Source organism: Emydura macquarii, unplaced genomic scaffold, assembly GCF_026122565.2.
Source record: "Emydura macquarii macquarii isolate MOO-44397 ecotype Brisbane River unplaced genomic scaffold, CSIRO-AGI_Emac_v2 contig_719, whole genome shotgun sequence".
NCBI lineage: Eukaryota > Metazoa > Chordata > Testudines > Chelidae > Emydura > Emydura macquarii.
The window spans coordinates 16,366,104-16,380,045 of NW_027130856.1; the positions used below are offsets into that span (position 1 = coordinate 16,366,104).

The 13,942-nt window shown below is 40.9% G+C and overlaps 1 protein-coding gene across 5 annotated transcripts in view; it reads left to right on the top strand.

Moving 5' to 3' along the window:
• XYLB (xylulokinase) overlaps positions 1-13,942 on the top strand; it is a 159,694-nt gene that overhangs the window by 22,338 nt on the left and 123,414 nt on the right. For all 5 annotated transcript variants that reach the window (XR_010918709.1, XM_067542761.1, XM_067542762.1 and 2 more), the window contains 6 exons: positions 393-511; positions 1,865-1,946; positions 3,626-3,666; positions 4,104-4,219; positions 5,019-5,134; positions 8,715-8,788. Coding sequence is in view for 4 of the 5 variants with exons in the window: in XM_067542761.1 (XP_067398862.1) it covers positions 393-511; positions 1,865-1,946; positions 3,626-3,666; positions 4,104-4,219; positions 5,019-5,134; positions 8,715-8,788 (548 nt within the window). In the remaining variant the exon portion in view is untranslated. The remainder of the gene's footprint in view (positions 1-392; positions 512-1,864; positions 1,947-3,625; positions 3,667-4,103; positions 4,220-5,018; positions 5,135-8,714; positions 8,789-13,942) is intronic.

Consider the following 13,942-nt stretch of genomic DNA (forward strand, 5'->3'; position numbering starts at 1 on the left):
CACCCTTTGATTGGGTGCAGCATATGCTTCATTTTCTGCAGGCCAATGTTGAGGTGTTGCAGGATCTATGGCTTTACCCCCCACCTATTTTGGGAGTCTAGCATCACTGGTTGGAGTGCAAGGACTTTGACTATATCCAGTCCCTATGCAGTGGAGAAGATTTGTTGCCCCCTCTCCCTACCACAGAGCTGAGAGTCAGTAACTGCACAACATTCCTGTGCTCTGATGAGCTGAGACCATTCCATTTTAGTATTAAATGTCCAGTTTTATTTATAGTTTTTTTTCTGCCTTTAGCTAGGTGAAATCATCTAATACAGTATAATTTGTTTTCTTTTAATCTATTCTTATATTTCCAGAGCTACATTTCTTGTTTTAATGCTGTTGTCTCATAGGTTCTGGAATGAATTTACTGCAGATTCATGATAAAATATGGTCCACTGCCTGCCTCAATGCTTGTGCACCAGGGTTAGAAGAGAAGCTGGGACATACTGTGCCATCCAGCTCAGTACTGGTACGTGCCAGTGAAGGATAACTGCTTATGACCATGGCATTGGAAGATTTTGGGGCTATATTCTGTGTCTTATAGCAAGGGCTCCTGTTGGTGTATGTTTGTACGGAGGAGCTGTGCTCCAGCGGTAGTCCCCAGAGCTCTTCTGCCTGACTAATATGTCCAGGAATGCTCTGGAAGTGCATTCCAGAGCAAGAGCAGTGACACCTTTGAAAGGGTGCATAAGCCCTATTTTGGAAGCTGGTGTGTGTCACTACTTTCATCGCTAGATCCCTCAAGTCCTTGCATGTTGGGGATACAAAGACTAAGATTGTGGTGACCCTGTTGGCAGGTGCTCAAATGATAGAAGTCTCTTCTCTCCTTGCACACCCACAAACACTTGCTTGAATTTAGAAGAGTGAACGGTGTTTACTGTATTTCTTTTGTCATCAGTCAGTAACACTGAAGAAACAGAGCCTGACATTCAAGCTTCTCAAGTGCACTACTGTCTGGTAGTTATAAACAATTTGTAGGGCTCATTCAATAACTTCCCTCAATTATCAGGGGTATTAAAAGTCCCTCAATTCACCTAGTATATCTCTGTTATATTGTCAAAACAAATCCAGTTGAATACTTCTTGCAATAGATCAATTTGATCTGATCAGCCCCACAAAAAAAGAGATGTAAATGCTGTGGGAGTGAGAATAGCAGGCACCCAGCCACTATATAAGCACTAGTAACATGGTTGAGCTGTCTGGGAGCGTGTTCTCATTTCAGTGCCAAGTGCTGGTCTTCTGGTATTGGCAATAAAAACTGGAGCAGCATTTTAGAAGTCATCCTCTTATTTTTAAGAATAGTCTCATCTTACTGCTATTTGTTGACTTTGTTACTGGTGAGACATAAAGGAATGGAATCCTTGGCACTTGAAATAAAAGATAATTGATGATGAACATCCTTATCATATTTGATGTAGTGCTGTATACTAGCTGTGTATGTATTTTTGTTTGCATATCAATCTATCTATATTTTTATCTGATTTTGAATATCAATATATATGTGTTAGTGTGGAACATAGGTGCATGTATATGTTGTGAATAACTGAAGGGAGGCCTGAAGTCAGAATGCTGCTGTTGTCTTAACCATTTCAGAATCTGATCTGAGGGATATTTTCAGGAAATTTTCATGTTTGTATCTTACAAAAATGTTAGCTCAGAAATCTCTAAAGCATTGCAGTCTAAAATAAATGTAAATAATTATTGCAGCTTCTGTAGAAGTACTATAGGATAAGCTGCATGTCTGTGTTATAGACATATTTTGGTACTGTGAGATTACTTTGCACTTTTCAGTTTTCTTCACCATGTGTTGTTTGTTCCTTAGGGCTCTGTTTCTCCATATTATATTCAGCGCTATGGATTTAGTCCAGACTGTAAAGTAGTAGCATTTACCGGGGACAATCCAGGTGAGATAGTAAACAAAAGTGCTTCTATATTTCTGTGGTTGTGTTTTATCATATTTAATGAATAAGTATCATCTAAGAATTAATGAGCTGTATATGGTGAAAGAATGTCGCACACAAGCACCTTTTCCCAATAGACTTCATCACTGACACTTCTGGGATACACACTTCGTATGAGATATATACTGCATATGGACTCCAACTGCATCTCATAATCACAGTGTACTTCAGTTGCACCTTAATAAAATAGGTTTTGGTTTCTCCACACCTGAGAAACTTCCTTTGTCAATGAACACTTCCACGTTAGCTTAAGAAAATCTTTTTTTTAAATAACTTGCATTTTCTCCTCCAAGCCTGAAGGTGGAAACAGAGATTAGAGATTCACTCTAACTACTAGGACTTCGTTGGTCCTGAGTATGAAGAAGAGAAAACTTAGTTGAAATAAACATATATTTAAATTAAAATAAACTAACTCCCAAACCTTTAAAAAGAAATCGCATGTTAAAACCTGAAAAGGGTTTTAAAAAGAAAATTCTATAAACAGGAGAAAAACCTTTAAAAACGTAGGGCACAATTTCGCAGTAATAGTCCAAAACACTAGTACTTGCATTAATGATACTACAGTGCACTGGACAGTTACGTGTGTATAATAAATATCATAGTTTTTTTAAAGGGACAACACAGTGACGGAAGGTAAACTTCATCGCTACAAAATAAAGTGCAAGCCTTACTTGAAAGAAACGGTGGGAGGTCAGGCATCAGAGTGCTTGAAAGTTTGTTTTTATTTTTTTAATTCCCCCCCCCATTAATCTTGTGGGTGCAGAGATTTTATTGATGCCCTTTACTAAAATTCTAATTAAGAGATAATTGCAGGGGCTTCAAAATTCCCTGGTGTCCAAGATGTGCTAAATGTAGGTATGTTTGTGAAAATTCTGAAAACTGTGGACTAGAGTATGGAAGTGCAATTTCTTGAGATTTTAAAATAATTATTTATCTGTATTAAAGTAGTGCTTACATGTCTGAACTAAGAAAGGGGCTTCATTACACTAGGCACTGTACATATGTGTATTAAAAGATAGAGTTATAGTCAAAATGGACAAGTTGGGCAAAAGGGACTGTCATTGGCCCCACTTTACAAGATGGAGAACTGAAGGAGATTAAGTGATTTGCCCAGAGTTACATAAGAAGTCTGTGGCAGAGCCAGGATTTGCCTGAGATTGCCTGAGTCCCAGGCTGGTACTTCAACCACAAGACTATCTTTCTCTAAGGTTCAAATCCAGCAAAGGATTTAGACATGTGACTAGTCTCACTGATGTCAGTGCGTCACCTTGTACTTTACTAAATCAGGGCCTAAGATATTTAAACCTTGAGTGAACCAAACACTAGAAAATATACCATAGAGAATAATCCTGCACAGGTGGAAAGTGGAAGCAGGTATACTACCAGGTGATATAATACAATTTTTAATCTCCAACTCCTTTGATTGTGTGATGCCCTATAATAACTAACTTCAGTATTTAGGGTGAAATTCTCCAACGTGAACAAGGCCTACACACCACTTAAGTCCTCTTTAAGGTTGTGCTTGGGCCAGCTTTCTGTGTAGAACATGATGTAATATCAAGTGCAGCATTATTATCTTGCATGTCTGGTTATTAATTGAACTTTCTTATGTTTGTTTTCAGCATCGCTTGCAGGAATGAAACTTGAAGAAGGGGACATCGCGGTAAGTCAGAATACATTCATGAAAACTGTCACATCACTGCGATAAAATTAGAGATACCGCAGTGTGTAAAATAGTAACCTGGACAATAACCTTAGTCCTCAGCTAAACCAAAACAGAGAATCTGTGGATTTTCTATGTACCAGAATCAGAGTGATTCTCCTTTCAGTTCTTCCTGGAGCGGGAAGCAGGATTTTAAGCTAACTCATGGAATACTTTTAAGATAATGCCCCAAATTTATAAATTGCTAGGTCTCTTTCTAGCTCTGGAACATATTTCATTGGCATGACAATCTGAATCAAAGCTTGCTACAATAAGAATCCAATTCACTTAATCTGTGATTTAAAAACAATTAGTAGTAGTAATAAGTGAGTTTAATTTAATGTCTGTATTGCCTTCCATGCACATAGTGATAACACTTCAATTTTTTTCTTCTCCAGATTAGCCTTGGCACAAGTGACACATTGTTTCTTTGGATTCAAGAACCAACACCTGCCTTAGAAGGACACATCTTCTGCAATCCTGTTGACTCTCGAGCCTATATGGCACTTTTATGGTAACGTCCTTTTATATTATTTTTCTTACATTTGGAGTCAAGAAGATATTTTTCTTGTTTCCTTTGCAAAATGATAATGAATAAAACATTCAGTATTATGTACAGTATTTGATAACATTTGCATCAATATTATGACATCCTCATTATTTAATTTGTGGAGCAGGAGCTGCAAATTTGTGAAGAATAAACTCTGGTGCCAATAGAAGGAAGAGGGTTCATTTTCGTATAAGTTGAGGCTGCTGAGCATGAATCTAAGGCAGTGTATTCAATTTAGAGGAATAGAAATTATGTGAATGGTAATGGTTTGGGGGCTAGATCCTTGACCCAAATTATGTAATCTTTGCACCAGTAGTACATAAGGGATTTAAAGGTACCTTAAAGGGGCATCTGGAGATTCCTCTTTCAAAAAGGGGAAGAACTGCTGCTGTTCTGGGCCATGCTGGGGGTGTGCCTGAAATGTGTGATCCCATGATATTCAGCTGCTGGAATGGTTCCTAGGATAGCCCTGTGGCTGCTCTAATATGCCCAAGGATATAGTTTGGCCCGTAGCACCAGAATCGAAGTAGGAGAGAAGGCTTGGAGTCACCTTTGTGTCTCCCACTTCAGTTATAGTACTCGGGACAGAGACTTTCAGAGCAGCCTTAGGAATTTAAATATATATATGTTCCATTAATGATAGTGAAAGTTTTGTGTCTGAATCCCCTACTGTGTATCAAAATCCTCTTCAATAATCTGGGGTCCAAATGATTTGGAAAATGCAGCTTTTGCAAATGTAGTTAGTATTGTTGTTTGTTTTTAGTTTTAAGAATGGCTCTTTAATGAGAGAGAGGATCAGAGATGACTGTGCTTCAGGCTCCTGGGACGAATTCTCCAAAGCCCTAAAATGTACTATTGTTGGAAACAATGGAAACCTAGGTATGAATCTTGACTAAGTTGGGAACTCCAAGGTTTGCTTGGCTGCCATCATTATTTCATAGGTAATAGAAGTGAAAACTTGGGTCATAATAAAGGCCAAGAGTTAAGAAATCCAGAGTGAGAAAAAAAGAAACATCCCAGAAATATTCTGCTTTGTTGGAGAACCAATTTTCGTTTTAGCCTGCCGCGTGAGTGGCCACTTAATTTCAGCATTTTATTCTGGAAGCTGTCATGGCAACTGAAAATGGGATAGTAGAGTAACAGCACTCTGGTGTAGCACTGGTCCGAATTTTTTGTTGAAGCATTTTTTTATTGGAATAACTGTTTTGACAAAACCAACTTGTTTTGTGCAAAATCAGATTGATTTCTGCAATTTCCCATGAACATATTTTGAAATGAAAAAAATTTGTTTGGGAAAATTTTTGTTTTTGGAAATTGGTCTTGAATTTCATTTTAGTTTGTTTATTTTTACATTATTTTATGATATGTCAGTAGCAGTAGTGCATAATATTCAGATAATATGATACAATAGTTTAAATACTCTATTATTTTAATTTAATTTAATTTTTTCAAACCATTAAGGGCAACTGCTACTTAGTACTGATTGACATATCTTATCTTCTTGTCAAAGCGTCAAACTGTTTCATTACCACACAGACAGAGGAGATGCTTTGGTCAAGAAAAGATGAGGTATTTCAGTCAGTACTAAGTAGCAGTTGCCCATAATGATTTAAAAAAAAAATAGAATAGTGAAACTATTATGTCATGTTGGTAGTAGTCATTAAAATGGTTTAAAAATAATGAAAATATTATTTCATTGAAATAAATGAAATGAAATAAAATGAAATTCCAAAATGAAAAACTTTACTTTTCCTTTAGCAGGAAATTTTGAAAGTTCTTTTTATCCAGATTCAGCATGAAAACAAATTTTGAAATGTTGAAAATTCTCAAAACAAATTCCAAGTTTCAATCAGCTGTACTAGGGTGTGTATTTATATTGTTTAAAACTAAAACTGTAATATTGAGGAAGATAAAATGTCTAGGAAATGAAGAAGGCTTTTATAAAATGTTTCACTGATCACCAAGGGCCTTGTCTAAAGTTGATTGAAGTCAACGGGTGTCTGAGTAGTGGAATAACTAATAACCACAGTATGATGTTTTTAATATGTAACTGTTATGTTCCAAGCTAGATTAGAGCAGGTGAACAAAGCAGTGGAATCAATGTCATACAATAGTCATGTCTAGTCTACACCTAAAAGTTTTGCCAGCATAGCCATGTTTGTTAGGAGTGTGAAAAAAATCACACCTCTGGCCAACATAGCTATGCCGGCAAAAGCTCTATTGTATATGCTGCTGGCAAATAATTTTTTTTTGCTGGTATAGTTTATTTTATTTGAGGAAATGGCATAAGTTATACTGGTAATAGAACTCTTGCTTGTATAAACTCTGTCTATGCTTGAAGGAGAGTGTGCTGGTAAGGCTATATGGATATAGCGCTATTGGCAAACCCTTTCTAGTGTAGACAAGACCTCAGACCTTTTCCCAATGTGAGTCAATGTTTCAGTACTCAGTGCTGCATTTAAGTGAATTAAAACTATTTTCCATTATGCAGAGAATCAAAATAATAGTTGAAATAGTTTGTCTATTTATACTTCGTAAAATATTTATATTTGAGGATATTTATTTTCCTTCCTGAAGTGTCCTACAGATAAGTGTATTGGATAGCTCTTAGTGAAGTTGATGAAAGCTGTGTTTATATGCATTCTAATACATAAGACAGACCTTGCTCCAGTCAGCTGACCATCTATTGCTATGTCTACCCTGCCGGCAGTGCAGGATTGATTTTGCAGGTTCGATTGAGCGGCAGTGAAGACTCGCTCAATCGAACCCGAAAGTCGACTCTGTAAATCCACCCCAGCAAGAAGCGTAGTATTTCCCACCGGCGCAGCACAGTGGAGATGCTTCAGTAAGTAGACGTTAGGAAGTCGATGGGAGATACACAAGTTACTGTACATAGCTCGTGTATCTCCCGTCGACTACCACCGAAATCTGCGGCCAGTGTAGACCAAGCCTAATATACTCCTAGGGCTGTCTCAGTTCTTCTTCCCACATGCTCATCTTCTGTTCCTTATCTGAGGCCAGGTCTACACTTACCTGGAAATTTGGTGGCAGTCGACGGGAGTTACGCAAGCTACGCAGTGGGGTGGTTTTAACGCGTCGAATTCCGGGTCGATTGAGCGAGTCTTCACTGACTGCTCAATCGATCCAGATAGATCGATCTGACGGTGGTGTATTTGCTGCCGTCAGTGAAGACATACCCTCGTTCTTTGAAATGTGCAACAGATCTTTCTCGCAAGATGCTCCTATCTAGAAAAGCCTCTCTATCTCTTATCCCTGACCTATAACTTCCACTGCTGTCTAATAAAGCAATCAGATCTGACATAAAGAGCCTTCCAGTTTTCCTGTTCTCCTTCTCCTAGCTTCCTATCACTTGTTCCCGTCTTTTCTCCCTTTCACAATTACTCACTAACTACTGATACTACCTCTAAAACAGTGGTTCTCAAACTTTTTAAATGGAGCCCCCCCGTGGACTTTTGTCTAACAGTTGTGCCCCCCCTTCCCTCCCAATCGTGCCCCCCTTTTCCCCTTCTGAAAGTGGGGGCCTTTCAGAAAAAAACGGGCGCTTCCTGCATTGTAGGCCCTGTTGTTTTTTTCCTGAAAGGGAGGGGGTTTGGTGGAAGGGCGGGGGCACGATTGTTAGGGGGGTGCTTCCCACGCTGTAGGCCCTAACAATTGTCCCCCCTTCCCCTGAACCCTCCCTTTTCAGGAAAAAAAATAGGGCCTGCAGCACAGGGAGTGGGGAGCGTGGCAGCAGCAATGCGGGGAGCAGTGGCAGCAGGGAGCAGCGAGCACTGGCAGCAGTGCAGGGAGCGGAGGCAGCAGCTGCAGCAGCAGTGTAAGGGCAGCAGCAGCAGCGTGTGGGAGCATGCCCGGCAGCAGCAGGGTGCTGCTGCTGTTGCAGGAGGTGGGCGGCAGCGGCTGCTTCTGTCTCGGGGGAGCTTGGAACTGGACAGGCTCTGTCCCCTGTTCTGGGCCCCTCCATGATCCATTTCGCGTCCCCCCCCCACTTTGAGAACCACTGCTCTAAGATTTATTATAAGGTACATATGCTGCTTGTTTGTGTATGTATTTGGTTGGTAATTTCTGTTATATAGTGAGATTGAGTTGCTGTATTTATCTTTTTTTATTATATGGTTTGGTTTCTATTGGAGTATTAAAGGTGCCTGGAGTCAGAGATGGTTTTAAAAAACACATTCTTATAAATAAAAGAAATAGAATAAATTCAGTTAATATGTGGAGTGGAATTGGTCAGGAAACGTTCTGTGATTTTATTTTGTGTATGGAAGATGCTACAGAAAATTTAAATGTATTGTCTAATAAATCAGATTGCATTGTCTAGCTGCACTTTATCATTCTGTATTTTTATATACGTTTGCTATTTTTTTTAGCCATTTGCTGAAACTAATCCTTTTTTGTATCAGAAGAAAACATGACTGTCTTTAATTTGCTTTGATTTAAGGTTTCTATTTTGATGTGATAGAGATTACTCCTGAAGCTGTTGGGATTCACAGATTCAACGGAGATGACAACAAGGTAGTAATAACCTGTTTAGCACATTGTAGTAAATCATGTTGTATTCATAACTTAAAGGAAGCTCATTCCATCAAGGCCTGAGAACTTCTGTATCTGCGATTCTTGCTTCTGGATTTCATATACGGATATGATCCTTGGAGTTATTTTCTGAAGGAATTTTCTGGCCTGTGTCCTAGGCTTGGCAGTATCCACAGTACTGACTCTGAACCCAGGTAGCTCATTATAAACTAGCTAACAATTATTCATTGTGCTCCTGGGTTAGAGGAGTTGGAGTGCTCTGAAAAGTGCAGTGCAAACCAAATCGTGCTAGATTAACAGAGACTGTTGCCAGAGCTGACACTAAAGGTTTGGTTTTTGTACACTGACATTCATTTTCTGGGGGCACAAATAAATCACTTACTTGTCTAAGGCAGTGTCTACACTACAGGGACTGTTGCGGAATAGCTATGTCTCTGTAAGTATGCCAGCATAACTTGTAATGCAGATACAGCCTACAGCAACAGAATGGGTTTTTCTGTCACTGTAAGAACACTACCTCCCTGAGCAAAGTTAGCAAGGTCAACAGAAGCTATCTGCTGTTGAGCTAGCTACATCTACGCCAGGGGTTAGGTTGGCATAGCTACGGTGCTCAGGGGTGTGGATTTTTCACAACCCTGAGTGCCGTAGCTATGTTGACGTAAATTTTAAGTGTAGACCAGGCCTAATTCCCTGATTTGCATATACAGGCAAAGGTGCACACCTTTGAGTGACACAAACTGTGGATACAAATAATTGCCTAGTTAAGGATGGACTGAAGCTTTAGCCTTAAAAATGTTATTTTTTTGACCAGCTCCACCTAAGCATACAAAGTAAAGAGCTTGCTGTGCCTCCCTGTGTCTCTGTCCAAGTGATCTGAGAGCCCATGTGGTGGGCTGTAATGAAACATTGGACCAAATCAAATTTGAATGAAAATAGAATACATTTTACGGAAAGAAAAGATGTATGTATCACCTTTCTCTTTCTCTCTTGAGCAATGGATGTTAACTGGCTTATCAGGTCTATCGGTAAAGATGCTATTAAGACCCAAATGATATTGTTACCCAGAGTTCCTTGACCCCGTAACTTTTAGTCTCTGCGAGTCCGTATCAGGAAATAAACCAAAGGAAATGTAGTACCTCTGCCTGCTCTATGGCTGACAGACAAGTGAAAACCAAGTGCTTTTAACTTAAAGCGTTACTTCATTGGTCTCCAGCAATTCCCATTGGAATCACTTTTACTGGAAGTCTCCACTTATTAGTGTTATGCACAGACAAATACAATAGTAGGTTAGAGTACCCCAAAACTTGTTACCCACAAGTCTGAGGCAATCTTCGGGTGAATCAGTCACAAATTTCCAGATGGCCGGTCCTTCTATGTGTGCCTGGAGATCTTTTCAGACCACAAAGCGGTCTGCCTGAATCAGACTCTCTACCTCCCTTTTATACCCCAAAAATTACAGAGACATGTCAATCAAAAGAATGTTACATAGCTGACCGAACAAATCAATGGGCAAAAGCAGGAGTTACATAGACATGTCACTAAAAAAAATACTGTTAAGCAAGCAGTGTTAAGCTGTTAGTCTAATAGCTAAATTTCCCCATACTGACAATTCTAAAATATATCCAGGCTTTCTGTTTTTCACAGACATCTGCCCCAGCATATTCAGAGGGAAAGAAATCATGGAGCCAGGCTCACTTCATGTGTTCACTGTCTACCCCTTCCTGCTTTGCCTAGTTAAGACTAAAAGCAGCAAGCAGAATAATTGAGAATAATTGATAGTCAGTCCCAATAATTGGTAGTGGCTTGGACTCCCAGCTGGTTGCTAAAATGCCCCTGTTCAATATGACTGAGGTTTAGTCAACTGGGAATTGTGATTAATCAGAGTTGAGTGAATAGAGGTTGGTACAGTCTGTCTTTATAACCTCACCAGTCTTTTAAACTCTTACTGATTAAGTGGTTGCAAAGTTCTCTCATACTGTTATCCAAATTATAGGCAGTTATTATATTGCATGGGAAAATGCTAAAGAAGATAAATAATTATTTTTCTTCGAGTAGTATCTCTGTATTGTCTACTGTAGGCGTCGGCATGTCCTCACGTCCTTGATCAGAGATCTTTGACACAAGTGCTCATCCGGGTAACGCATGCGCCGTCCCTGTCTTGCGGCACTGTTGGCGCCCTTTTCGGTGTGTGCAACCCGGCTCCCCTCAGTTCCTTCTCAACCGTCCGCGGTCCGAGATGGAGCCCTCAGCAGTTCTTCCTCAGCTCATCAGATAGTTAGTTACTAGTTAGTAATAGTGTTAATTTTAGTCAGTTTTTTGAGTATTTACCTTCCCTGTACCCCCCCCGCCCCCAAATTTTCTCTCTCTCTCCATCAGAGTAAGAAAGTGATTCCTCTTGTTCCCCTCAGGGAACCATGCATCATGCCGAGTTCACCAGGTTTTAAAAGATGCATCTTGTGCAGAGACGCGATCCCAGCATCTGATGGACATTCACAATGTGTCAGATGCCTGGGTGAGGGACACGTAACACAGAAATGTGTCCACTGTAAGAACTTAAAAGCCAGAGCCAGAAGAGACAGAGATCTCCAGCTGAAATGTATCCTTATGGAGAAGTCACTCAGCCCCTCCTCTGACCCTGGACAAGGTAATACCTTGTCAAAGGGAAAATCTACTAGAAAAAGACATTTAACCCCGCCTGAAACTGAGTTGGCCAAGAGAAGGAGGTCACCAGTCACAGCAGGTACAAGACTTGGTACCAATGAGGCTTTAGGTTCCTCGGGTACAGTCAGTGTCTTGACACCAAAGGACTCCCAACGTCCTGGTGCAGAGTCAAGAGACAAAAGTAAACAGCCCTCCTCCGATATGGCACCAACAAAATTAACTCTTTGCAAACCGCTGATTAAAACCACAGCAACCACCCCAACATCTATATTGGTACCGATAACGTGCATGGTAGCGACTGTGGCACCAACACACACCTCAACTGAGACACTGCCAACGGCACTGCCAACAAGTATGACACTGATGGCTCCGTTGGCGCCAACAACCCTGCCTGCACCAACCTATGCCTTGGCACCTACCTCAAGTGCGGAGCCAACCCTGACAGCGGCACCGGCTTTGGCACTGATATCAGCACCGCCATGAAAGTATACAGCAAAATGGCGCCACCACGAACATGAAGAGATGCTATTAACATCGTCACCTCAGTCACCACTGCGTGACATGGATACCTCCCCACTGCAGTTCACCTATGGTGAAGCCATCTCCCCAGTTCCATTCTCCAGCGAGGATGAGGATGAAGGAGGAGGTGTATTCTCTTTCCAACATTCTTCTCCCACTAGACCTAACATACAGACAACTAGACATAGGTCACAATCCAGATGCCACAGACAGCCATGGTTTGGACCACCATAGTTTGGGCCACCAATCCCCTACCACATGCAGTGGCCAAGTTGTGATAATTTGTCTAACTATACCAGAGCTCATAGTAGACCTCCAAGTCCCTGCAGAAACAGACCCAGATCACCCACAAAGGTCTGTCGCAACCGGGACTGAACCACCTGAACCTGCAAGAGAAAGGGAGGAAAGCGTAGAACAGAAGACAACACTGTTGGCACACAATTCATCCTCACTAGATGAGGCAATAATCCCTCCACTTCCTAGTACTACAGGTGATTTTAAGCATTTTCAAGAGCTGTTTAAAAGAGTGGCTGACAATCTAGAAATCCCACTCCAGGAGGTCGCTGAAACACAGCACAAACTACTGGAAATTCTCCAAACCTCAGCCTTGTCAAAAATTACTCTTCCTATGATGTGCTAATGGAACCAGCCAATAATATCTGGCAAACACCAGCCACCATCCCCCCATCTGCAAAAGGGCAGACAAGAAATACTATGTCCCCGCTAAGGGTATAGAGTTCCTCTTTACCCACCCTGCACCGAACCCCCTACTCATCAATGCAGCAAATCAAAGAGGCAAGCAACAGCAGTATAAATCAACTCAACAGGACAAGCATGGGAAAAATTAGAACTATTCGGCAGAAAAGTCTACACATTAGCAAGTTTACAGCTATGAGTAGCTAATTATGTGGCACTCTTATACAATTATGACCACAGCAATTCTACAAAGATCTCTGAATTTATTGACAACCTTCCTAACAGCAAAACAGAGCAATTCCAATCTCTCATAAACATGGGTCATGAAAACTGCATTGCAAGTCTATCTTGACGTTGCCAGCACTGCTGCCAGAACAGTAGCAATGACCATTGTCATGCATAGGGTTTCATGGATCTGCTCCGCAGCTTTACCCAGACAGTTGCAATCCACCATAGAATACCTCTCATTCGACAAGGTGAAGCTCTTTGTAGAGAAAACAGATGAGGTCCTGCACACAATGAAGGATTAATGAACCACGCTGCGCACCCTCGGAATATATACATCTGCAACGAAGAGGAGACAATATAGATATCAACCTTACTCAGAGATACCAACAATACCCACAGCACAGATGATACGAACAGTCACACAGTAGACAGAAACTTCAAAGACGTCAACAGTAAAACCAACAACAATCGACATCCCAGTCGGCACTCTGCAAACCACAATTTTGAAGGGTTGGTCGAGAGTGTGCACGACCTCCCTCACCATCCAGTGTCAATAATGATGAAAGTGACCACTCTGTTCAAATACTGACTGTGCCCTTTCCACCACAACTGGGTGAACACCATAACAGACAAATGGGTTTTAGAAATTGTTTGGTTGGGATATACCATCCCCTTTACATCCATTCCTATTACCCAACCCCCTTCCCCGACCCTCTTCAGGGACCCATCTCACGAGCACCTATTACAACAAGAGGAGGAACATCTCCTGTGCTTAGGTGCCATAGAACACATCCCTCATCAACACAGAGGAAGAGGTTTCTTCTCCCACTACTTCTTAACTTAAAAGAAAAATGGAGGATGGAGACCCATCTTAGATCTCAGAAGACAAGCTCCTAAAGGTACAAAAATTCATGATGGTCACACTGTCTATGATAATACCAGCACTGGAACAGGGGGACTGGTTTGCAGCCCTCGACCTCCAAGACGCCTCTTTTCATGTCACTTTCCACCCAGCACACAGACGATTCTTGA